The sequence below is a fragment of the Pavona decussata genome, unplaced genomic scaffold (assembly GCF_977016875.1).
Source record: "Pavona decussata unplaced genomic scaffold, jaPavDecu1.1 SCAFFOLD_25, whole genome shotgun sequence".
Taxonomy (NCBI): domain Eukaryota; kingdom Metazoa; phylum Cnidaria; class Anthozoa; order Scleractinia; family Agariciidae; genus Pavona; species Pavona decussata.
The window spans coordinates 2355637-2381625 of record NW_028145448.1 but is presented as its reverse complement, the minus strand read 5'-3'; the positions used below and the strand labels follow the sequence as shown (position 1 = coordinate 2381625).

Below are 25989 nucleotides of genomic sequence, written 5' to 3'. Positions count from 1 at the left end.
TTGAGATAATTAAGCAGCAATTATGAAAAAAAAAAGAAAAATACAAAGCATTGTATGACGTTTTTTTTCCAAATTGAAGCTTCATTATCTCTGAAAAATGTATGGTCACCCCAAATTTTCTTTTTGGATACCAAGAGCACTTGCTAAGTTCTGCTTTCTCCGTATAGTTTTAAACCGCGCAAAAATATCCCGGTATTAGTAGGCACCACCCATAGGAAACCCGAGTATCTCGAGAAGCGCAGAACGTATGCGTAGTAACAAAAGTAGGCCCCGTCCTTAATTATGACGGATCTGACGGATCTCAAGTTAACTTTTACTTCTCACTTGTTTGTGAGGTTTTGTATCGTACCAGCGGCTCCCATAAACAACTTGTGAGGAGCTAGCTACGAGCCATCTTCGTTAGTAGCTTATTCTCTACAGTTTTCTTAACGTTTCCCAGCTACCAGTAATTAAAGAAACCTGCCATTTTTCTGCTGACAGTTAAAATTGCCATCAGCTAACTCCATGCAGACCCTCAAGAAGCATTTACCCTTAAAGTTCCACTGTCATCATATATGTTCTCCTAACTGTTCTTAGTAGATTTCTCATGGGAGTAGTTGGGAGAACTTGCCTTTGGTAATCATAAGCACAGTAACACATGTTTGGTGATCTTTTTTTTTTTTTTATTCTTTTGACCTGTATATAAATTTTTATGGGGACCCTGTCAATCCTATTCTGTGATGATAAATTTGCCCTGCATGAATGAAACTTTATTTACCCTCGGATCTGATTGAGGCTGTTAAGGACTCTAGCAAAATACATGCTAATGTGCCGAGAAAGAAACAAATAATATGTACATATGTAATTAAGTCAAAGAGTTAACCGAAAAATGAAAGTTTTCGCACTTCTTGTCTAAATAATTTGACATTGGTCATAGACCTAAGCTCGTCTGAGAGAAGCAGTATACACTGTGGATTTCAATCCATGTCATGTCCTTTTAACCTTAGGAAAAACTAATTTGTTTACTCCTCTGAGATCCCTTACGTTCTCTCTTAGCTCAAACAAAGACTTAATATAAGCAGGCCATCTGTTAGCGCCCAGTTGCTCAAAGCCCGGTTACGCTAATCCTGGGTTAACATAAACTTTGATTCAAGTTTAATGACTAATCAATAAAGATTCTTCCAAAAGATTTTTATCCTTTGGTTTTGACTTAGACATTTTTTTACCGTTAGCTTAAAACTAGCTCTTGAAAACATTTAATATAAGCGAAATGAAAACCTCGGTTAATTTTTAATCGGGTATTAGCGTTTATCGGCTTTCGAACAACCGGGCCCAGAGCCTTAAGAACAATTATTAACATAAAAAGTGCAAATAAAGGCGGCTGGGACTGGTTTCCATCAACTGGTTTCCTTGCAGCACTTATACTTTGATGACAAATTAATAAAATAATTCTTTATCACTTGACACAACAATAATGGTATAAAAAAAAAAAAACATTCCTTAACATTTGTGAACAAGTTATCGTCATTTTTTTGGCATGTTAGGTAACCATAGCAACAGTAAACCTGTTAAAAACACTTCTATATTTACCTTTAAGTGGTTATATCTCAAAAACCAGCCCGGTGACCTCCATGTTTTATTATGGACTGTAATAGCCCCCTGCAATCCGCATGTTTAGATACAATTTGTTGCCAAGTTTAAAAAAAATATACCAGAGGGGTAGAGGTGAGCCACCTTAACTTTTCGAAAATTTAATTTTCTTTTTCCAGTAAACGTGTACCGTTTTAAACTCTTTTTCACCTTTAAAAGCCAACCCGCACTCCAAAGGTTCCAAACAATTTTCAAAATTAAAATTTTCTTAAAAAATACAAAAATATTCGGAGCTCAATCTTGCTGAGGGGAACGGCTAAAAATCTAAGCGGCGTGGGATGCGGAATAAAATGCCCGTGAGGCTCCTTATACGGCTTGTATTTCGAGTCCTTGGCCAACCAAACACAGTGCGAACAATGTTTTATATCTTGCCACCATTTACTTCTTCATTCACGAGTTGGCTCACAGGAGCCTTTGGTTTCTTTTTTCCCAAATGCGTTTTCCCTCGTTCATACCCACGCTAAGTCCCAGATACGGCAAGATAACAAAATAGAAGTTAGAACAGTTAGAGTAATTTCTTTGGACTTTATTCTTATTGTTACAATTTTACATTTAATCCAGTTCCTAGCATCAAAAATTCTGATTGATTCAAAAAGAATTAACTGAGTTTTCAATATATTACAAACTATACAACGCAAAAGAAAATAAAGGCAAAATTTCATATAAGGAGAATCTCGTTCCCAGAGACTGCAATTCTTTTGGTCAGCACCAAGGTGCCCGTTCCGCTGGGCAAGGGTAACGAAGACTCCGGGGACGAGATTGATTTAAGGACGGCGCCTTCTTTTGCTACTGCGCATACGCTCTGCGCATCTCGTGGTGCGCTGTCGGGAGACAACTTATGCCTACTAAAAAATAGCTGTTCTCACGCGGTTTATGACTTTGCGAGAAAAGCAGAGCTTAGCGAGACTTGTTAGAATTCGAAAAGAAAATTAGGGGTAACCACGCATGTTTTCAGATATAGTTATAAGCTTTAGTTTGGAGAAAATTGCCATACATTATGTATTTTAAAGCTTTTTAGAATCGCTGTCGCTTAATTATCGCTGCAAAATGCGTGGCTACCAAACATTCTCTTTTTATTCCAGGGGCCCTTGCTAAGATTTGCTTTTCCTGTTTAAGTCATAAACTGTGCAAAAATACCTCTGTATTTGAAGGCACCTTCTCAAACTTATTAATAATTCATCAAAAGAAAACACAGAAAATCACTTCTATGACCGTGGTTTGGATCTGTGTTCCTAATTACCAGAAAATTTTGCCAACTTTAGCGTTGAATTTCTCCAAGAATTATTGATCATTTGAGAAGCCATATCAAACACTCGAAAGTGTGTTTCATCAGATATCCAAACACCTCGAAGTCGTTTAAAAAACCTGCTTCTCATAGTTTGGATATCTGATGAAACACACCTTCTCGTGTTTGATATATTACGTCCTAAAAACAAAAACACAACCATTAAAAAATATAAGCCAGCTCTTTTTGTTTGCCCGTTTTGTTTCTCGCTATATAAAGCAAATGATCTATATTTTTTAAACCGAGACACAACCTTGTTCGTCTTGCCCCGCCTCGACTGGATGTAGCCATTTGCGGGGCAAGCAGACCACTACTCGCGTAATTATGTTTTGAAAAATAAACATTGATTGAAAACAATCTGAACTCTCCAATTAAAAAAATCTTAAATTTTTACTAAAGTGGAATCAAGCCTATGATAACTGATTAAAATACCACGTAGAAAGAATTTTAATAAGTCTCGAGCATTAGAAACTATATCACCACTTCTTACTTTTAGTTGTCTAACAACAACAAAATTCCAGCCAAGCCTGTAAACTGACGAAGCGGGCTATAGCTATTTTTGAGGTTTATACGTCCTCTGCTGGCAAACGTTCTAAATTGCAACTCGTAAAAATAGAAAGGAATAAGGTGTTGCAAGGACTTAAACAATAAAGGGAATCCGCGAATTTCGGCTGTATTCAGTCTATTCGTTTGCATACTGATTTCATTATCATTTTCTAAATGGTATAATATTCTCAATTAAAATCAAACTTTACATAGATCACTGTCCTTTAAAACCAAGTCCGTAGAAGCCGCTGTCAGCTTGCTATGTAGTGACCGAGGAAGATCTGAAGCTCAAATGACAGATAAAGCGCTGCACGGACGTACTGCAGTAAATCGAGCACTAAGGTTTCACACGGCCGAGGACTGGGCCCACTGCTGTGATTGGTTGCTGTTGACAGACATGGCGTCAGGAGTGGAGGGTACCTCCACTGATGTACGAGCCAGAATTTCTCGCTCCAGTTCCTCGCATTTTTGACGGAGCTAAGAGGCAATCAAAGTTTGTAAATGAACTGAGTTGTGTAATATAAAACAAAAATGTTAAACGAGATACAGAACATTGATCACTTGAAAGAATTGCTGAACATGGGGGTTGGTAGTTTTTAGGCCTTGTCGACTTTTCAGGAGCTTAAAAAACTCATTAATAATTCATAAGCCCATTGACCTATTAAATGGTCGATAATACATCACGTGCAGTGACTTTATATCGATAAACCTCCTCCTTATTAGTATGCGGTGTTTAATGTTTTTCTCGTATGCCCATTTCCAACGTTCACAAAAGCATCATTGATATGAAGTGTCTTGACACACGCTTTTCCAGGAATGTTTTTGAAGCCGTTCAAAAAACTCGCAGCACCTGTTTTATCGGGTCTAAAACCACTTGGCAAAACACTGCTGCTCGTTTTTTAAACATCACTTAACAACAAAAACAACAAGAACAACAAGAACAACGACAATAACAACATCAGTAACAAAAATGAACCCCTTTAAACTCCCCTGAAAAGGAGTAAGAGATAATGTATGGAGTGGCCTATGGCTTCGGCTTTGCACTTCTGATTGGTTTAGAAAGTCCCGCGACCCAAATTAACGGCGAAATCACTTTCAACTCTGAACTGAATGAGCACCGCTTCGATAAATTAATAACGGCGTTGCCAGCAAGAGGACAATGATGCAATGATGGCAGCTTGTAGCTTATGAATTTGAATCAGTGTGAATCTTTTCATACCTGCTCACAAAGAAAATGCAACTCCCGGCTTCTCTGTTCCTCTGACTCCTGCGAACGAACAACAAACGTTCACTTTTCAGAACTTTTTACTTTTTATGCGCAATGAAAGGAAATGAAATGTAATATTTTAAGCCTGGTGAACAAATGAGAATGATGTATTAATCAGTAATTACACAGGCAAACTGGGAAAAAGAAATTCCGAGTCAGAATTTCTTTTTCCGAGTTTGCCTGTGTCATTACTGAATAATTCATCATTCTCATTTGTTCACCAGGCCTAAAATATTACATTATATTTCCTTTCAATGAGCATAAGCCACTCATTGACATTCCAGTCCTGGCAGTATGCAGGATGTTTGTCCCATGAACTTAGTTTAATGGCCTTAGCTCCCACGAGTCTCCTATAGCTCAGTGGTAGAGCATCCAAACTAGAAATCGGAAGGTCTTAGGTTCGACTCCTGATAGGAGCACTCGGGATTTCTTTTTTCCGAGTTTGCCTGTGTCATTACTGAATAATACATCATTCTCATTTTTACTTTTTACTAGACGAGAATGGTGAGGGTGACACACGAAGCAAGGATCTACCCTCTACTTAACAAACAAAAAACAAAACTAAACTAAACTAACTAAAAATTTTCAATTACTATTTTCGAGCATCAACAATTAAAACAAAAACAAAAAAAAACAGAAAAGAAAAGAGAAAACGTGCCTTCTCGGCTCGGCACGAGATTCAATTGTTACCGACAATTCACATGCGCGAAACTTTTGAATCAGTTCATGAACCAAATGCACTTTTGAGTGACTTTCAGTGGCGTTAAAGGTGTGATACAAGCAAAATGACGCACCTGAGGTTGCATGGTCGGATTCCAGCGAATATAGTAACGTGTCCAAAGATCAAGTCTTCTCATACTCGCCACAGGAAACAGCACCTGACAAACATCAAATGGGGAACATTAAGTGACCTAAACTGAGGCGTCGTGGCGTGGTTAGGGCGCCGGACTTCTAATCCGGAGGTCCCGGGTTCAAGTCCCGCTCTGACCACTTGGATTTGTTTCACAGTAGCCCCGTTTTCAGATCCAAGACCACGCTTTGTAAATAAGGTCTTCTCGCAATCTTTGAATATTATCTTTCTCTTGAAAATGCGTCAGGACGACGTCGAAACGTCGAAATTTTATAAGGTTATCGTTAATATTTACGTGTCTTTGCTTCAGCAAATCTCTCTTTCGTAAATCATTTTTTTTTTATTAATTTAACAAGGAGAAAAATTGTGTAATGTCCTTCTCGTAATCTCACACGGCAAACATGTAAGATCAGTTATTCTTTTTAGTTGTTGATAGATCAGAGAATAAGCTCTGTAGTGTATTCTGAAGTGCTAAGTGAACTCATGAATTTCCTACTGGGCGTTAGCCCTAGTAAGGAAATAGGAGACCACACGAGACAAAGAAAAAACGTTTGACCTCGGAGGGAATCGAATCCACGACCCAACTGATGTTTTCATCGTGTTTAAATAAAGTTTCATGTTTTGTTGTGTTATGTAACTCTCAGCAGGACAATCACGGTACAAACCACATACATCACACTCAACAAAAGACATATAAGAAATATTACTAAGGTCTTCATTTCTTAATTCTACAGAATGGGTTATGAGAAGGGAAACTTCGTTACAGAAAAATCATTTGAGAATTGAAATTGATGAAGGCAATTCCAGTGTACGTACATGCTGATGAAGATGTGGAGCATACAAAGGGTTCCTAAATTCCATGATCTGCAATGATAAAAATAAGAAACAGCGTTAAAAATCCGGTATGGGGTCCCATGAATGCAGCAGCTCTTCTCATGGTTTTCGCCGTTGTTGTCCCTCTCCCCGCTGACTCGTCCCCAATCTCTCTGTGAGGATATGCGCGTGACAAAGAGCGCGACGCGAGGGTTGATGGGATTCTTCCTTCATACAACCTCCGCGTCTTACGATTTAAGAATAAGAGAGGCGACTGAGTCGAGTCAGCCTCTCAAATCAGCTTAACCGCGGGCAAACGTAAAAAAATACGAAAGGTGCGTTTAAAGATTCTGATAAGGTTTTACTTTGAGAATTCAAAGCTGATACTTTTTTTTCGTGAGCCTTTGAGTTTACGAGGATACAAAAAAAGTTTTAGACCATAAGGTGAGGCGCTTTTCTGGATGTTACACATTCAAACAGAAAACAAAGACAAACAGCACCGAGCAGTCTCAGCATACTTCACTTGAAAAAAAAAAAAAAAAAAAAAAAAAAAAGACTTGAAACTTTTTAGTAAATAGTATAATGATTTAGTAAACTCGCAGACTCACAAAAAAGTTATCACCTTTGAACTATCAAAGTGAAAACCTTATCTTACTTTTCTTATTTTTTTCTGTTTGAACGCGGTCAACATATCAGCAGCACACAAGCCACAAAATAACTTACACGAGTGTTGATGTAGGACCAAAGTGAAACAGTCTTCGACTTTACATCCTGCAAACCAACAACAGAAGAAACGTCAACTGTACAAAAGGAGGTAGAGCTTGAATGCCCAACTCCCGACATTTTCCAACCCTATGTTAACAGCAATTCAAAGTCTGCGACTCGAGAACGCTGCCTCGCTAGTTCAGGGACAGATGCAGGATTTGATGAAAGAGGGTGAGCTTTAATGGGGGGAGGGGGGGGGGGGGAGGGAAACAGTAAGGCAAATCCGGTGTATAGTGGGGGTTGCAGCTCCCTCAAACTTATCCTTCAATCCGCCCTAGTTAGCTTATGTAATAATACTAACCTCCTTGACTCTTTGGAGCTCCGAGTTGTAGAGAAAAGTGCCGAATAAACAACTGAAAAATAAAACCGTAATTAGGTACATTACTATTTAGAAACAACACGGCAACTATTAGGTAGCCATGTTCCAAATATGGAAGTTATTTATCACGTGACCTAGTTTTCCCTCTACCCCTGATATTGTAACTGACTGACTGACTCAACATACCTGGTAAGATGATCCAACACGGTTATCAAGAAATTCTCATTGAACTCGAAGGCGCATGGAAACTGTAAGAAACACAAGAGATTGAATCATTATCATTCAATCACTGTCGCACGTGTGCGATAGCTTTTGTTTTAAGTGGTCTGGCGCTCGGCAAAACTGGCTGGTTTTCTTGCCTTTGGTACTTCTTACTTTATGTCTTTCGGAACTTAGCACCGGCCGCGTGTTTCCCCGCGCGACCTCCGGGCAAGTGATACCGGCTCTTTGTTTTCCCGCGCTCGAAAGCGGTTGTGTTTGGCACCGGTCCCAAAGCGCGCGAAAAACGCGATTGGTAAATCATTTTCTCGTGTTCTGATTGGCTTATTGCCTTCCTTCCGCCATTCTGTGTTGATTAGTCAGATGTGCTTACCGCAATTTGTTTTTGGTTATAAAATCGGTTCTCTCACGAAAGAACAAACAAACAAACAAAAAACCAAACGAAGAGGGAAAAGAGACGAACCTGTTTGGTGACTTGCCACACACAATCCACAAACTGCAGGAAAACTGGGGACCGCTGGTCATCCGCGTGATTCTTGTCACCATGGCCGTAACGCTACGATAACAAAACAGAATAGTCAGTTCAAAAAAGTCCTAGGATTAACAACTTGGATTAAAAGAAGACAAAAATTTTCCTAGTCTGCGTGGCAGGCGCTAGAAAGGGGAAAAGACAACGGAAATCGGGCGCACGCGCGATTTTTCGTTTGCCGGCGAACGAGGAAGACGAAATAAACAACGGGCTAGCTGCAGGCGCTTCCTTTTCCCTTCCCCCTCGCTTTCCCGAGTGCGAATGCGCGCCCGATTTGCCTTCTCCATTCCCAGCGCCTGCCACGCAGGTTAACATTTTCCCCTTGAGAATGATGTGTTATTCAGTCAGTGACACAAGCATAATCAGAGAAAAAGAACTCCGAGTTCTCCTAACAGGAGTCGAACTCGGATTTTTTTTCCGAGTATGCCCATTTCACAGACTGAATAATAATACATGATTCTCATTTATTTATGGTCAGGCTTAAAATATACACATTTATTCCATTGCGTATTTTCTCCTTGGTTCCGGTAAACACCTCCGATACACGAGAACAACCTGTGGTGCCAGGAATTTCGCCACAAAAACTATAATTTGAAAAGGGTAGTGTCGCCTTTCTTAAGTGTCACTTTGAATTGTCGTGAAAAAATTACTTAATATTTTCGCCCAAGTGCTCTAAGAGCAATCGGCCATTTCCGAGTTGCTTTGAACCTCATTACGAAAGCAAAGCTAAGTGCTAAACTTTTCATCTGAACATTAGTCGTTTGAATATGAATGAAAACTAATTTCCATGATAAAAACTATGCACGCAGCCTCACTTTCATAATGAGGTTGAAAACACTCGAAAATGGCCTGCTTTATGTTACAAAAAGGTTTCTTTTCTTTTCTTTTTTTTTTCTTGGGGGAGGGGGGGTAATGACCAGTTTTCACCAAAATACTGTAAAATCTTCGTAATCTTCTTTAACCTCCTGTGAGCGGACGCGCACATCCATTTCAAGGTCCGAAGAGGCCGAAATACGTCCCTTGACAAAAACCAAAATGGCGGAAAAGACACGACAAAGTCACTTCAATCGTTATATCTGGCATGGACGGCATAAGTAGAGCTTCAGTGAGGGGGTTCAATAACGCGCGTTCAATAAAAATAGTTCAGTGTTACTCTTTCTTGTGTAATCTTGTCTCCGCCCATAGTCAGTAACCTTTCTTTATTTTTACCTGCTGAAATTTGTGCCCAAAACTGGTCCACTCCTTTTCGATAAGAACCTGAATAAACAAGACGAGAAATTCCGATGAGAATAAGCCAGGGATTTGACACATAAACAACAAAAATGCATTTGATGATCACCTCAAATCCTTCAATGGTTCGAAAGTATGGGTCGAGAAGAAGCATAGCCAAAGCAGTAAGCTGAAAACAAAAACGACACAAAGACATTGGTAAGCAAACGAGACATTCAGGGACTAGGGATGACGCAGTGGTGAGAGCACTCGCCTCCCACCAATGTGGCCTGGGTTCGATTCCCGGACTCGGCGTTCCTGAAGCTGGTGACACACGGTTCAGCGTTTGTTGATCAACAAATGTTGCACCTCCTGTTCAACAAATGTTGAACAGTGTGTCATGCAGTGTTCAATGTTGAAATAAACCGTTCAACATGTTCAACGTTGTTGAACGCAGTTGAACAAAATAGAGATGAGCTCTATTCGATTCAACAAGCTGCCACTTGTTGAACGACGCTACCCAATCGTTTTCCAGTCTTAAAATGTTGCACGATGTTGAACCGTGTGTCACCAACTTATATGTGGGTTGAGTTTGTTGTTGGTTCTCGTCTTTGCTCCGAGAGGTTTTACTCCGGGTACTCTGGCTTTCCCCTCTCCTCAAAAACTAACACTCCTAAATTCCAATTCGATCTGGAAAGTGTCCCCAATTAGTGCTCCGCGCTAAATACATCGACACTAAAATAAAGCTATTTATTTTATTTATACAGCAGCTGTACGCCTCCGGCTTTCGTGGGAAAAGGAAACGGCAGAAATGACCACGTGACCATGTTTATCCTTCATTTGCCGCTCACTGTTTTCAGTTTCTCAGTAAAATTGAGTAGTTTTGCGTTATTCTAAATCTCTCCAAGAAAACCTTGAAAATGTCTTTTTCATTATAGATTGTTCCGATTTCCTTGCTTTACTTCTCTGCCTTAAAAAACTAATACTTTGGTCGATATAAGACAGATTTAGGGTCACGTCTACGACAAACAGCAAAAATGATCACGTGACCACGACTGCCTCCGTTTGCCGCTCGCCGTTTTCAGTTTCTCAGTAAAATTGAGTAGTTTTCCGTAAGCATCAAAGGCCAGAATTATTCTCGCGCTGTTCTCATATATTTACTTATTATTCTTAGGATACAAAAACGAGAATCTGACGTTTGCCGTTTGCTGTAAACGCGACCCCACACCTCTCTTATATTAGTGCAATCTTTCACGGTGAACGAGGACTAACCTAGTGCCACAAGCTCCTTTACCACTTCAAGAAGTATTACACTTTGGTAAACATAGACAGCTTTCAATAAGCTTGATGTGACGATTTAATCTAATTATTTTAGTTGCTTACCCCAAATAAATTGGAATGTCAAAAGGTTACTGCAACTCAAGCCAATTGATGCTCCCGAGATCTTTTTGGTCAGAAAGGGTCAACATTGTTAAGTGCTTCTCAAACTCATTAATAATTCATCAAGATAAAAACAAAGAAAATCACTTTCGTGACCGCGGTTTGGATATTTGATCCTAATTACCATAAAATTTTGCCAACTTTAGCCTTGAATTTCTCCAAGAATTATTGATCATTTGAGAAGCCATATCAAACACTCGAAAGTGTGTTTCATCAGATATTCAAACACCTCGAAGTCGTTTAAAAAAACTCGGCTGCGCCTCGTTTTTTCAACCTACTTCTCAGTGTTTGGAGATCTGATGAAACACTCTTCCTCGTGTTTGATATATTACATCATGTATGCTCACCTGTGATGTCCTGTCCCATCCATCACTGCAGTGCACAACAACTGAGGTTCGACACCTATCCACAGCATCGGCTATTTTAACTGCACCAGCAAGAATGACCTGAAATAGGACTGCTAGTAAGTACTACATCAAACAAGCTAGTGGGGCATATAATTCATGGTAAGGTAAGGGTGACTATATGAAGGGTTGGGTGACTATATGGAGGGTTAAGGTTAGGGTTAGGGTTAGGGTTAGGGTTATGTGGGTGACTGTATGGTACCTTACCATGAATTACTTGTACAGCTGTAGTTAGTGGTATCCGAATCGGGGGGTAGGTGGGGGGGGGGGGGGGTTCATATCTCTTAGGGTTCACTTCAAATGTGCTATACCCAACTTAACTGGTTAGGATAGGATAGGATAGGATAACTTCATTTGTAAACGGTTTTTCCATCAGCTACTTGGATTATCATTATCAACTATCTATCTATCTACCTAACTAGGATTATGAAAGGTTTCTAACAGGGGTAAAAGAAATTCATACTTGGAGTCCCCTTCTTCCAAATTTGATGCTGAGGAGTGATGTTTTACAAAAGCTCTTCGTTTTTGCTAGTTTGCTCACTGATATCCATGTGCATCTTTGCCATTTTCAGTCATTCTCACCTCCTTGTGATTTCCCGCCATTCGTCAGGCAGGTATTGTGCTAAAAATCAAACCCTTATTGTCGGATTTCGTCCAGTCAGTTAACTATGTTGTCAGACTGATTTCCAAATAAGTCTCGATTTTTATCCATTTCCACTCTCGCATTTTTTAAACAGTTCCTGTCTCGTCCCCAGTCGCTCGTTCGAAACTGTAGCACCCGGTAGCCCCTGCTTCGCTTTTCTCCTTCCCATAACTTCCCGCTCTACGCTCGTTCCCATGCTCTGTCAGCTCGTATTCGCACTCGTTCTCAGACTCCCTTATAAAGAAGAAACGAGACCGGCCAGAGGAGGCAGACACAGTTGTACAAAACCAAACCATTTTTGTCGAGTTTGCCAAAAATAATAAGTGTTAAGAGCACTTCGGAAGAAAGAGAGCTAAAAAACATTCTACTTAAGCTATAATTCCATGTGAAACTGGTGTCAATTTACCTTGATGTGCTCTAACCAATGTGTTCCTTCCAGGTTTGTGAGCCAGCGGACATCATCAATTGTTGGAAAGCAGATATCTTTCAATTTACGCAGACTGAAAGTAACATACACGGAAAGACCCATTTATTATTTATTTAACTCTTTAAGCCCTAACAGTGATCAGTATCAAATTTCTCCTTGTAATATCAATACTTATTCAATCCCTGAGGTCATGAGAATTAAGGATATGGTCACCCAAGGTGAATTTTCTTGACATTTTAATAACTTTTCCCCAGTACTTTTATAAGAAAAGTATGGGAACGAAAAAGGAGAATTTGGTCTTTGGGGTTAAAGGGTTAAATATCGTAAGTCTTATGCAGGCTGATTTGACAGGGAATGTGCAATATCAAGGGCTGTTCAACAGATTCCATCTGAACTGCTGAGCCTTGTCCGCAGGCTAAACAGTTAGAACCAGACAACCAGAGAGGGAAAATAATTTCATTGTACACTATACCTTTCTCTCATGACATGGATGTTTGCAATGTCCAAGAAAACAAGTTCTGTGTTCTGATAGTTCTCCTGCACCTCGTAGCCTCCTCCTTTGGCCTACAAATGTCAATTAATATTCCTTGGTCACTTTTCTAAATTTGTAGTTCACACACAGTGAAGGAATTACAAAACAAGGAAATTGAACTGAAGCTGTTTCCAAGGCCCAGAATTCTTAAATTCTCTTAGCTCTGATATTCAGAATGCAACAAGTATTGCCTCTTTAATTTCCCTTCGAAACTGAAAGCATTCCTCTAGATGTAAACTTAACATAAACCTATCATTTTCTTTGTTTGTTTGCATATTTTACACTTTTTCGATTTTCACTTGTTTTTAGCCTAATTATGCTTTAAACATATGCTTAGGTAATTTAAATTAATGTCTTAGCTCTGTTCTATTTGTGCTCTGCCATTGATTTTGTCATTATTTTACCATTAATCTGTTAGTATATAATTATATACATGGAGCCCATTATTTACAGTGCAACAAACTCGACCGGGGCCATTGAAAAAAACGACACTTTGAAATTTAAAGAAATGTTCTTGTTTTTGATTGGTTTACAAACTACCAAAGCCAGACTCCTTTGTTGTAAACATGACCTGTGATTGGCTGATCAATGTTGGGTGGCCCCGGTTGAGTTTGTTGCACTGTAAAAGCCTTGTGTTTTCTCATGGGCTTCCTCGCCACCTCTATTTATTACTATTACACTGTCTTGTATTTCTCTTTATTGTGGCAAAAAATAAGCTTGAAATTGAACAACAATAATTATTGTTTTGTATACCTGATTAGCTAAAGCATTTATCTTCGGTCTTGCATCCATGATCAACAGCTTATGGCCTCTGGCATTGGCATCCAAAATGGCCTGGATATGAAAACAGCCAAAATAGCATGCAGTCAGATTCATTGTATGGGAACACAAGCAATTACAGTAATTATACTTCCATCAAGGATATTGTATGTGCTAGGGATGAACTAATTAACAGGGTTGCCATGAACCCGATTCATTGTCCACAAGACCTTCTTCCAAAACAGAGGTAGAGGAACCTACAGTGTACAACAACAACAATAACAATGGCCTTACTGTGGGCATAACTTCCTTTTACCCCGAGTTTAGACTAAAGTTTAATATGTACTTTAACTTGTAAATAGACATTAATTTATTTTATTAATTTATTTTTATTCAGTCGGGTCTACTTTGCTATCTGGTTTATTGCAAACTTGCACATCAGCTGACGGCATATGTGGTATTTTTAAATAAAGCCATTACTATCATTATCATCAGTTGTTATCAATATTAATTAATTAAAAGCATGTCAATATGTTCTCTGTGAGCAACGTCTACATGTATGTGCAGTTTCATTTTTGGGCACTGAATTTAGCTTAACCCTTACTTGTTCAGATTTTCTTTCGTTCAATGAGCATGGTAACATTTCCCAGAAAACAAGCTTATGTCTGTTTTTCAACTTTTCCTTCTCAGAGCACAAATCCTTATCATACAACCAAACGTTTGAGTCAAAACATTTTTTTTTTTAAAAAATGCAAGTAGTGCTCTCTCTTAGTCACTGCCCATTATAAAGATGTGATGAGCAATAAGGCAATGATTATCCAAAAAATGTGGACATAGTTAAAATTTTCCACAGACAGTCAGCTACCTGAAAATATCTCTCATCGTCCTTGTTCCTGGTCTTTCCTACAAGTCCAGCATTGGGCTGACTGGCTCGAGTGATGGACGCAGAATTCTTTGGATGTAGCCAAGAGAGAACCTACAATACAACAAAAACAACCAAAATGAAACTGGTGTGTGGTAATACTTTACAGATTACAAACTGTAATTAATGGCAACTGTTAATGTTAGGAGAATTATCAATATGGAGTAAAGCTCCCATCTGGGCTCACTTTGCCTGATGTTTGGTCAAGCATCATTTGCCCATTTAGCTACTGCGTGGTTTGTGTGACAAACACAATGAAAGTGTTTGATTGTTTAGCTGAGGCTTAACTAAAGAGATGACTTGGCCTTTGAACCCAGCTTTCGCAAATTAATTAGCTCCAATTTGGCAGGGAGACTACAAATGTACATGTAGCTAAATCATGTCCATAAGGGTAGTTCTATATTTATTTTTTGACCTTACCACTTGAATTGAATGAATCAGGTTGTGCCTTTGCATAACAACTGAACAAACTCAAAGGAAAAAAGTAGGACTTCCGTTGTTCTATGTTCAAGATGACTTACTGGTATTCTTTCTCTGCTACGAAATACAGCTACTTTTCTTAAATCTTCATCAGTAACAGAAGCTGGTACTGCAAACTGAAATGAATAATTGCACAGATTTAATTAATTCAAGTATAAATAATTAATAAACACTAAAGAACTGCATGATAGACCAAAATTTACATGTAAGTATGGTCATGTCTGCTGCGACAGAGCTCTGTATAATAACAATAAAATAATTACATGTACATGTATGTAAGCTGTACTTGGGAGCTCCCATACAAAATCTTCAGTAACTTTGCACTGTACAGAAGGGGTTCAAACCAGTCACTGTGTGGATACCATGTTCATGTGCTACTGAACATCACTTCTGACTAAACTGAATTCTGACACTGACTCCTTCAGGACCCACTCTAGCAGTCTGCTCACTTTAAAGTGGTTCAGAGCTGACCAGTTGTATACACAGGAAAGGTAATTGTTCAACCAAACTAAGACTTCAGACCAGTGTAATTCTTACTTCTGAACAAGTGGATGCATAGTAATAATCAAAGATTAGGGAGTGCGCTCTATGATCTCGATCCCAGGCTGTCTCCCCTTTGCCAAGTTGGTGATGAAAACATCTGCACCTGCAAAATCTGCGGGGGATGCCAGATACGGGTCCCAAGATCCATTGATTTGTTGATTGTCCCATACAATCTCGACTCCAAATGCAATAAGGAGTGCATTCTTTCTACGTCGAACGCAATTAATTAGCACAAGTTTGCCAAAGTCAGTGTCCTAAACAACTTTCAATGAATCAATGAAGAACTTTAGGGGCTTAATAGCCATGGGTCTCTCCAAATCTGTTGAAGGTTTCCAATCAACTTGCCTGGCCACTTGCTTGAGTTTTTGATCTGATATACCTCTCTTTATTATAATAATAATAATAAAGACTTTATTAACAGCTTTTCCACTAAGTGGCTCTTCATCCGTTAATACATCTGTTACATTATTTTGGGACCCCATCTTTGAGGTTGTAAGAATTTAGAATTTCACAATGTCACCATCTCAAAATCAACTATTTAGTTGTTACAAAGTTTCCTGCAAATTACAAAGCAAATATATTATTGCACTGTAAAATCAAAACTTACCACACCAGGATAAGTGTCACATAATTCATATTTTTCATTAATCCTTGTGATTTGCCAACACTCATTTGGTACATTCTGTAACGAAAGTGAGAATAACTTTTAAATATGCTAGTTATACAGCCAAAAATGTGCTCATTTCAGCAGACATATGTCAGCCTCCAATTCCAGCATAGAATGCACAAAGAAAAATATATATTCAATATTATTTTCTATCAAAACTACAAGTACACTGGTGTACTGTACCTGTCTTTGAAATTCTTTCTCTGGATCGTAGACATCCCAGCCATTGACTTCAAATCTCTCTTTGTATGTAAATGCAAAGAATGGCTGAAAAACAAAACAAAACAAAAAAAGAAAGAAAGAAAGAAAGAATAAAAGAAATAAGGAAAGAAAAAAGAAAATACTGAACATTAGTAGAGTACAATTAAGTAAATACACTTCGTCTTAAAGTAAACACTGTCATTATTTACTTGAGGTCAGACATTTGCCTCAGTTATGTACACAAATCCTTAAAAAGAAAAAAAAAAACATTCCAGTGTCACAATAAAATAATATCACACACTGCACAGAGCATAAAATGGCCTGACATAAAAATACTCACTCAGACAAAAAAAATAAAAGTAAACAAGAACAGAGCATAAAGTTGCCTCCATTTATCAGCTACATTCAGGAAACAAAACAAAGAATGCACTCTTTAGTGGTGGACTTTGATTGAAAAACTGTATTTTTTGTATTTACAAACACTTGTATTTCTGGATGGAAATTAAACACAGAGCATAAAATGGCCTCAGATATCAAAATACTCACGCAGACAAAAACATAATAAAACCGAGCATACAGTAACAGAGACCTGTAGATGTCAGTTGCATTCAGAAAAGAATTTAACAAAATTAGTATGAAGAGTGCAGACCATGCTCTCCAACTGGTATATTTTGACGAAAAAACTGTCTTTCTCAATGACTTGTATCATTCTTTATTTTGAATTTAAAAATGCTACTAAGAAACCTTACTGTTCCAGCATGTAGAGGTTTGCTGACCCACTTGGTCATAAGAAATAGTCCATTCATGCCAGGAAAATGGACTGAGGACTGGCTATTAAATACATTCCTTCACAGTTTATGCCTGTGTACATACATATATATTGTACATCCAAATCTTGCTTACCTTTGAATTTGTAACCGGAAAGGCATATAGCTATTAAACAGATTAAAAAAATAAAAATGAATAATTAGAATGGTATTACTGTACATTAAAACAACCTGAAATTGTTCACTACCAACTTCCTTCAATTTTTTGTAACAACTGTAGAAATCAATGCCATATTAATAAATTTATTTAACAAAGAAATAGTAAACTGTCAGTCAACAGGGTCAAGGTGTGCATGCAGAAATACACATTGTACATAACTTTCCATTCACTAGTCTCTTTCTCTTGCTCATGCAGTGACCACAGATGAATACCATACTTGGTCAGAAATGGCTTTATTTCATACTAAATATTTAATAATTTATTGTTAATGTTTGTGCAACAGAAAAAATGCCATTCAAAGGTACATGTATTAATGTGGGATTTACATTGTATTTTTAATTAGTACAGTGTATTGATGGTTTGCATGTGACATCATGGCGGCCATGTTGGTGGACAGGAACAATAAGATTTTTCTCCTCTGGGAGTTAAACAATGTGAGCAAATTTTCTTTTGTTTTGTCCACCATTGTGGCGGCAATGCAAACCACCTATTGTGCATAACAAAGTATTTTGATGTACCATAAGCTTGTCATACACCACTCGTCTGGAGTGATTCTCTTGTTTGTGTGCAAACCGTAGATTTCTCATGTCCTAAAAACAAAAACAACAGAACATAGTACATGCATATGTATGTAACCTGAGTTACTAAATTTCAGTGCAATAGCACATGTACACTGTACATGTTTGTACTTGTAAACGTTATATTCAATTTGAAACCAAAAAGCTGCCGCATAATTAAAATTTAAATTTGGTTTGTTATGATACAAAAGTCAAGACACGTAATTCTCTAATTGCATCTAGGTAACCAAAAATAATATAAACAAAGTCATCAATTTAACATACATGTAACTTAAACTATGGTGAAAAAGACATACTGTATATTTGACTCCAATCAAGGATACTTCCAAGTTTTCTTTGTACATACATGTAATGGCATACTGTACTTATGACAAACTGATGAAGTTCAGCTTTTTTGTCAATCAAGACATTTTATTAATTAAAAGTGAATTGTGTCATCAACATGCATTTTTTTAGCAACACTTTGAAATCCAAAACTTTTAAGACACTTTTTCATCAAGTGATCAACGGTAACTGAAAAATAATTATAGCCAAATGTTTATTAAAATGCCATTCTTTGTGCATGGAAAGTAAATGATTATTAATACTTTTGGCCAATTGGATGGCCACGATGGAAATACTAACAGACACCAACTTGAAAAAGTTACATATATGTAGGCCCATGTTTTCAAGTTCTTCCTTTTTGCCTTAGATTAAATTTTAATTTATTAGAAAAAAACCTATTGCTGCACATTCTTTCTTTAATTTTAAAATTAAGGACGGTGCCTACTATTGTTACTGCGCATACGTTCTGCGGATCTCGAGATACTCAGGTTTCCTATGGGTGGTGCCTGCTAATACAGGAATATTTTTGCGCGGTTTAAAACTATGCGGAGAAAGCAGAACTTAGCAAACGCTTTTGGTATCTCGAATAAAAACTGGGGGTAACCATGCATTTTTCAAAGATAATTAAGCTTCAATTTAGGCAAAAAATCCCATACATTGCTTCATATTTTGGCGCTTTTTAGAGATATTATTGCTTAATTATCTCTGAAAAATGCGTGGCTACCCCCAATTTTCGTTTTGGATACCAATAGGCCTTCCTAAGATCTGCTTATCCCGCATGGTCATAAACCGCACAAAAATACTTCGATATTAGTAGGCACCGTCCTTAATTCATTTGTTTTCCACTCAATGATGATTAAGAAGTAATAAATGAGTGATCAAGGTATTTCAATACAATGTACAGTAAATTAGTTTAACAAATTTTTGACCAAACAATTACACTGCCCCTTTAACAAAATTAATGGTGTACAAAGTTTCAAGACATTAACCTTGCAGAACAGCTCCAAGCCGTACGCATTTTCCCCTCTGCTTGTAGTGCCACCAATCTTTTCCACACGAAAGATGGTACCAAGAGGAACTTCTACAGTAAAAGGTGGGTCCTGCAAAAAAATCGTGATTGAAACTAGTTACACTAGTGTCACAATAAACCAAATTAGAGTGAATTTAGAGAATGCTGGATTCCAAAGGCCAAATCATCACTTACATGTACACTCTTTTTTTCAGTGGCCCTTCAAAATTATTTGCATTTCTTTGCTAATTGTTTTTAAACAAGGTTTACCTCATCAGCCTTGAAGTGTAGTCTGTAGTTTGTGATCTGAAGTAGGCCACGTACTGCCCCAGTGAATGGGCATAAGTAGGTCACCTCTTTGGCTGGAGAACAAAAATTACAATTATTTAATAAGTGCTTAAGATAACAGCAATGATTTCCACAATATTGCTGACAAAATCACAGGTTAACAAGAACTCTTTACCACAGTTCATGCAAGCAGTGTCCATTTCAAATATTAATTGATGTGTTGTGACTTTATGACGACTTAAAAAAAAACTTTGTGAAACTTGATATTGAATTTTATGCTTTTCAGAGCATGTACTGACAAGTTGCGTTTGATTGATAGATTTCGCTTCTGATTGCCTTAGCTATTTCAAAGTGCATGCGCATTGGCTAATTTGTAACTTTTGAAATTGATGGCGTGGTGTATCTATCGCGTGAGCAAAATAAACAGAGTTGGATTTTGGATTGAAGCACAGTGGTTGCATGGTTTTGTGAAGAGTTTTTTTTTTTTTTCGGACTTTTCGGGAAATTTTAGGGCTGGGACTTTTCGGAACACTATGTTCAGGAAATCACCTGAGCATGATGGAATCAAAGGAAATCCAAAAATTACACTTTACTACCAGTTTTCTGAAACTATAAATAATAATTATTATATGTGTCCTCAGCTACATGTATACACTGTACATGTAGATGGCCAGGATGTAAACGTGTTGCAACTTGAAATTTTAATCACTGTTACCACAACTGCAAAGTTTACATGTATACATGTACATGCGGGCAGTCTAGGGCTACAAGAAAGAGACTATTAATATAAACACTCATGCAGGCCCATCTGACTCATTGAGGGATTTTAAGGCTGTAGTATCAACTCTTTACTACATGTTTACAACTTTGCATTTTAAGGTCAGTTTTTAAGTACATGGTTCATGGTTCATGTACACCTGCACGGCCCAAAATACATGGTAATCAGCATTAGTGTATGACTTATTATGGTAAACAAATGTATGTAAATGTTATTATTATGTCAACTACTAACCATGTGCTTGAACCTTCTCCCCCTCTAGTAGCCGTAGATCACCTTGAGAACTAGGGTCACCCTGAATGTCAAACAAAGTTCATTGGTCTTTTTGGATGAGTTACGTGCAGGCTGAACATTGATTGCTAGCGGTCAGGAGTGATGAAAGGCAGCTCACAGACTAGATTTTCACTAGGAACTACCACAACAACAGCACAAGAAAAACAATGAAAGTTATCATTCCCAATTTTCTTGTGTTTTATTAACGCTTTTGTTAAAATTATACTTTTTGAAGGGAAGCAAGAGGACAATCGGTCTGTTTGTTTTTCTAATGTTTCTGTTTATTAAAATGCTTGTGTGTACTTACATGCATGTTGTTGCTGTCTTAGGCCTCAAAAAGTAGCCGCCTGCGCTTCCAGAACATGCATGCATGGTGAGTTACACATGTACTGTATGGCTACAAATGTATCTCACCAGTGAATACCAGTCTTAACAACTATACCATATAATATTTTGTGAGAGAAATGCAATGTTATGTTTTAAGCCTGGCGAATAAATGAAAGAAACTGAATGTGATGTATGTTTTCAGTGAGTGACACGGGCATACTTGGAAAAGGAAAATCCAAGTCCTCCCAACAGGAGTCGAATCTAAGACCTTCCAATTACTGGTTCGGATGCTATACCACTGAGCTCCAAGTGGCTGAATGGGAGTTAACCCATTAAACTAGAATCATGTGACAAACATCCTATATGAACATACTACTAGGATTTGAATACCATATACATGTATATATATTATCTTATTCGATGGTTTTACATATAATAATTATTTTAATATGCACGGATATTTTGCGAGTTGCGTAGTATTTTTCCAAGCCCCAAAGGGGCGAGGAAAAATACAAGTGATGAGCAAAATGTCCACGAGTATTATATGTAAAATCCTCGAAAAAGAGATTTATTATTCTACTACAAAAATATGTTGTTATTAATTTTTGGCTTCCCTTTTCTGGAAAGAGTGTTAAAATACACCTGGCATTATCTGTCCATCAGTTTTTGGTGCATGCCAATGACTTAAACAACACAGAAAGCCCGTGAAATGTCTTTGTTCATATTCGCTCCGTTGTAAACCGGTCAAACTGGGACACTACTGGCAGTGTATTACGGTCTTATATTTTGCGCATTTTCTTGACCTTATTTGGTGACATGACATAATAGTGGAATAATAAATAATATTAATAATGCCTTCAGCACTGACCACCCTCCAAGTTCTGGCTAAACCCTGATTAAACTATTAGACTACAGGGCCCAGTTGCTCGAAGCATGGTTAGCGCTAACCCGGGTAAAATGCCATGACAACCTATAGGTTTTAATACCTCTTAACCAATGGTTAGCGCTAACCATGCTTCAAGCAACTCAGCCCAGCTTTTAAACAGCTTACCCTGTCTCCTGAATATCCTTCCTCTGAGAAATCATTGCTTGGTGAATGGGCTCGGTTCTGAGCAGTACTTCCTTCAGAGCCCTTACTGTGGGAGATGCTTTTCATCGGTGCTCCATCCATTGCAAAATTAACTCTTAGGACTTGCTTTCACCCTCCTTACTGTTAGAAGTAATATTTGGGATTAAAAACTTAATACTGTACACCTGTAGTAATTCACAAGACACTAACACCAAAGGTATGTTGTATACAGTAAGTATAATTGAAGGGCTTGGTGTATTATAACTAACTTATAGTGCTTATTTCTTTTTGTTGTTTTAGCTCAGTCATTCACCTGTCCAGGTGTTTTGCATGTGATCTTCAATTCCTTCAGGAAATGTTACTCCAATGTTTTATCCGCTGTGCATCATTTTTTGATAAAAACGATAAATCTTGCCCATAATAATAGGCTTTTTTTTGCAAACAAAATTTAAAGCAATGGATAAATTGTACATCGAGGCAATGTTTCCTGAAGGAATATTACTGTAGGTCGCATGTAAAAATCCAGAGAATCTGGGCAAAAACAACAAATTTTAAGTGATCTAAAAAGCGCTTTAGATTGGTGATGCACCAAGCCATTCTATTACTGTAAGGGCAAAAGGGCAAAAACATAAGAAACAACAAACAAAAAATCCAAACCAACATATATTTGTATAACCTGATACTAGAGTGCAAGTACTCTGACAGCAGATCTCAGACTTCCTCACATCCCCACACAATAGTTAAATGTAATATGACTAATTTGGCTTTTTTCATACTGTCCCTTATGAACAAAAAATAATCATGTATAACTGTTAGTAGACTTCTAACATTTTTGGTGTCTCAGTGATTATATGGTATCAAAGTTTACATGTGAGTTTCATATTACCACATATAAAATTTATACATGTAATTACAGTATTTGAGTACAGTACATTTCAAAGTCCTTGTCATGCAAGTCACAAGGAATGCATCCTTTGGCATGACTCTCTCACAACTGTCAAACATGCCACCCAATACACACACCCCCACTTTAAAACTACGTACATCTGTACAGAAAAAAGAATAATTATTACTCTACAACTGAAGCTATATTCCTGAGAAAGCTGGATACATGTATGGGTATGCAGTCACAATCACATGCATCCTTTCTTCGCATTTAAAGAAGGACAATTATAGACATAACTATCGTACATGGATACACTCCCTTTGTGGTTGAAGTAGCTACATGTATGAAACTAAGTATATACATACAAGTACGTAGTGGATGAATTTCACTCTTTGGCTGAATGGTTACATGGCTACACCAACATAAAGTGAGTGTTCACGAATATTCCAAGCATTTGTTGAAGTAGACAGCCCCAGGTGGGTAATAGGTATGTTAGTTATTGGGAAGTGCAGATGCTATTGGGGTTTGAAATTATCGAATGGAGACTCTTTGGGGGTTAGCAATTTTCTGGTGGACTTTCTTTTCTTTTTTTTTTTAAAGGGGGGGGGGGGGGGGAGGGGAATAAAATTATTCTCCTACCCTTGCTCCTATCAGTTAGTTGGGGGGCAAGGGCACGACGGACACTTTCAAATGTGATGCAGATTTCTTGTTCTGTTACTTAATTTATTTTTTTTTTCCATTCAGTTGTTTTATGAAATATTCATAGAATGATACATAATGGTTGTTGGTATGAAAGAGCCTACTTTGGCTACCAGTTGTAGCCAAATACATTGGGGCTACATGTTTTTTGGAGTCTGTACCTGCCAACTTTTTCTGACTTAAAGGCGTCAGATTTTTATGCTTGGAGTGCTAGGATTTTCAAGGACGACATGACTTTATCTGAAGATTTCCGAAGACTTACAAATTAAAGATGCCCAAAGATTTCCGAAGACATTCCAAATAATTCTGAAGTTCTCAAGAAGATGATTATGCTCTAAACAGGCCTTCAAAAATCAGAGATTTTGATGAAAAGTATCGTCCTTTACTCATTTTACATGGACTTTTTGTTTTTCGCATTGGTTTGATTTTACATATTTTTGGAAAGTGCGTCAGCTAAGTCTGCAATAGCTTCATTTTTCAACCAAGCGTGAGAAATTGGTTTATAAGTGTGAGTTGGCGTGAGATCAAAGTTTTCCATCTACAGATGTGAGACTACGTGTAGCTTATGTTAGCAGCTCCCCATCATGCACTAATACCTGACTATACTCTCTCCCCTTAATATTTTCTGCAGTTAAGAAATCTAGTTGACATTGTTTCAATAAAGAAATGTATTTTTTCCTCGATGTATGATACACTCAGTCTGAAGTTACAGTTGTGATCTGCGTTGTAGGGATTATTTACACTAAAGCACCTGACTTAAGAACTTATTTGTCATGGCTCAACTGTCCAAATTACATGTATTCCATGGAATTGATTTTACTGTACCTCAGATCAGACGTTTATTTAAAATGCCAAACTGAAGTATCTAACGTTAGTAGTAGCATTATATTACAGGTATAAGGCTTTAGGCTTCAATTATCAATTGAAAGGGAAATTTAAAATTTTGTCACTCCCACAGATATAGCAAGCATTAATCTGAAATTACCTTTAAAATCCATTTGTGCAATAAAAATATTTCATAACCACAGCTAAGACGTTACCTTTAAAGTAGAATGGCGCAATGTGTGTAAAACCATTAAATTTCGTACCAACCGAGCCCACTTGGAGTTTTAAAAAGCTCCTCAAGGAATTTGGTCAGCCATCTTGGATATTGGGCTGGAGCCAAGCCTCGCTATGGAATGTTACGTTTGAAGTCTGGGGACGAATGACGTAAATCAAACCAACCACCGTCTTCCACGGTCGCCATTTTGGTCACGCGAAGTGGAATTAGGCGAAAATTTGATATGTAAATCGGGAAAATCCTCGAAAGTAACATTAATATTCATCGTTTTGGGGTATTCGTGACGAGAATATGTAGTGAATTTGACAGTTTTTCGTCTTATTGTACGTCATCAGTTGACCAAGCCTTTGAAACCGTGGACTGGGCATGATGAGCAGCATGGAATCGAGGTTCGAATTCTCAACGATGGCGACAGCTGAGACGCTAAAAGTGAGTACTTCCTTCGAATTTTGTCTTAATTTCTTCAACAAAAACGTAATGTGTTTTGTTAAAGACTAGTGATTCTCCTAGCTTGGGAATTAGTTCAAATGTTGTTTTAGGAATTTCCCCGTTTTCCGTGCTCTGCGGTCAAATTCTTTTTCATGATTTTTTTCCTTTTTTCGAACAATGGAAATTGACATGAAAACATAAGCTCACAGCCAAACAACACCCAAAAGGCCATTCCAAACGGGCGAATGATAAGGGAGAAATTACACTGCTTTAGCCACGAATTAATCCAAATTGTTTTTAACATGTTTTGAGGTTATCTAGAAATTGTTTCGGGACAGCTGTCTAATGTTATACTCGACTTAGCGTAAAGTATTTGTTTACATAATTCTCAGTAAAAATAGTAAGCCTTTAGCTTATCAAGGCAAGGTTTTTACGTACGTCTTCTTCTAAACCGCGAAGTTCAAGGAAAGATTTTATGCCTGATCTAAACTGCTCTAAATCTTTTACTGTTGAAAACATCATATATTACGGGATATTAAATTAGGAATTTGTGAATTGCTTGTGAGATACATAAGTTTCATGTACCGTGTGTAAACTGCAACATTCAGCTATATATTATAGATCTTAAATTATTTTGGCTACACGTATTTTCATCTATTGTCAAATTTCTCTCTTGCGGTTATAAGGTGAAGTATTAAAGCTTTTATATTATGGCATGATAGGTTTGTTTTGTGCCTTAAAAGTAATGGTCATTAGGGTTTAAATTATTTTGTTCATGCATTTCCCTACTCGTTTGATAATTTAAGTTCGTAAGAATAAATGATTGTTAGCTG

At 37.7% G+C, this 25989-nt stretch overlaps 2 protein-coding genes and 1 long non-coding RNA gene across 7 annotated transcripts in view; 2 read left to right on the top strand and 1 right to left on the bottom strand.

The window, feature by feature from the left end:
* The first annotated feature begins 611 nt into the window (after positions 1–611).
* On the top strand, positions 612–2730 carry LOC146485772 (uncharacterized). The gene is made up of 2 exons (XR_014863350.1): positions 612–1753; positions 1789–2730. It is a non-coding gene; the product is annotated as an uncharacterized LOC146485772 (long non-coding RNA).
* LOC146485771 (phosphatidylinositol-3,5-bisphosphate 3-phosphatase MTMR2-like) lies at positions 2141–24853 on the bottom strand. Of its 2 annotated transcripts, none has more exons than XM_085103131.1 (25): positions 24708–24853; positions 22065–22223; positions 20648–20708; positions 19618–19709; positions 19328–19438; positions 17955–18026; positions 17353–17382; positions 16432–16515; positions 16189–16263; positions 15080–15154; positions 14502–14612; positions 13631–13711; positions 12818–12909; positions 12325–12418; positions 11219–11317; positions 9562–9621; positions 9432–9479; positions 8157–8249; positions 7661–7722; positions 7457–7508; positions 7114–7161; positions 6394–6441; positions 5522–5605; positions 4680–4727; positions 2141–3937 (listed from the first exon to the last, which is right to left on the bottom strand). In XM_085103131.1, exons 2-25 carry the CDS (start codon positions 22182–22184, stop codon positions 3806–3808), a joined length of 1872 nt encoding a protein of 623 aa, XP_084959257.1. In that variant the 5' UTR covers positions 22185–22223; positions 24708–24853; the 3' UTR covers positions 2141–3805. The 2 variants fall into 2 exon arrangements, with proteins under 2 accessions (XP_084959257.1, XP_084959258.1); XM_085103132.1 differs by lacking the exon at positions 24708–24853 and adding an exon at positions 22759–22906.
* The window catches only part of LOC146485770 (scm-like with four MBT domains protein 1), a 34107-nt gene continuing 31343 nt past the window's right edge, over positions 23226–25989 (top strand). Inside the window, exons 1-2 of one of the 4 annotated variants that reach the window (XM_085103127.1) lie at positions 23226–23395; positions 25063–25156. In XM_085103127.1, the coding sequence (XP_084959253.1) occupies positions 25094–25156 (63 nt within the window). In that variant the 5' untranslated portion in view covers positions 23226–23395; positions 25063–25093. Of the gene's footprint in view, positions 23396–23426; positions 23445–24937; positions 25157–25989 lie in introns of those variants that run through there. The other 3 variants (XM_085103128.1, XM_085103126.1, XM_085103129.1) reach the window with 3 other exon arrangements.

Bases quoted from the DNA above. Each gene is read 5' to 3' on its own strand.
- LOC146485771 (XM_085103131.1), bottom strand. From the start codon at position 22,184: ATGGATGGAGCACCGATGAAAAGCATCTCCCACAGTAAGGGCTCTGAA. The intron at 16,516-17,352 runs GTAAGCAAGATT...TTTGTTTTTCAG, and splicing joins TTCCGGTTACAAATTCAAAG to CCATTCTTTGCATTTACATA. The intron at 12,419-12,817 runs GTATAGTGTACA...TGTTACTTTCAG, and splicing joins ATCCATGTCATGAGAGAAAG to TCTGCGTAAATTGAAAGATA.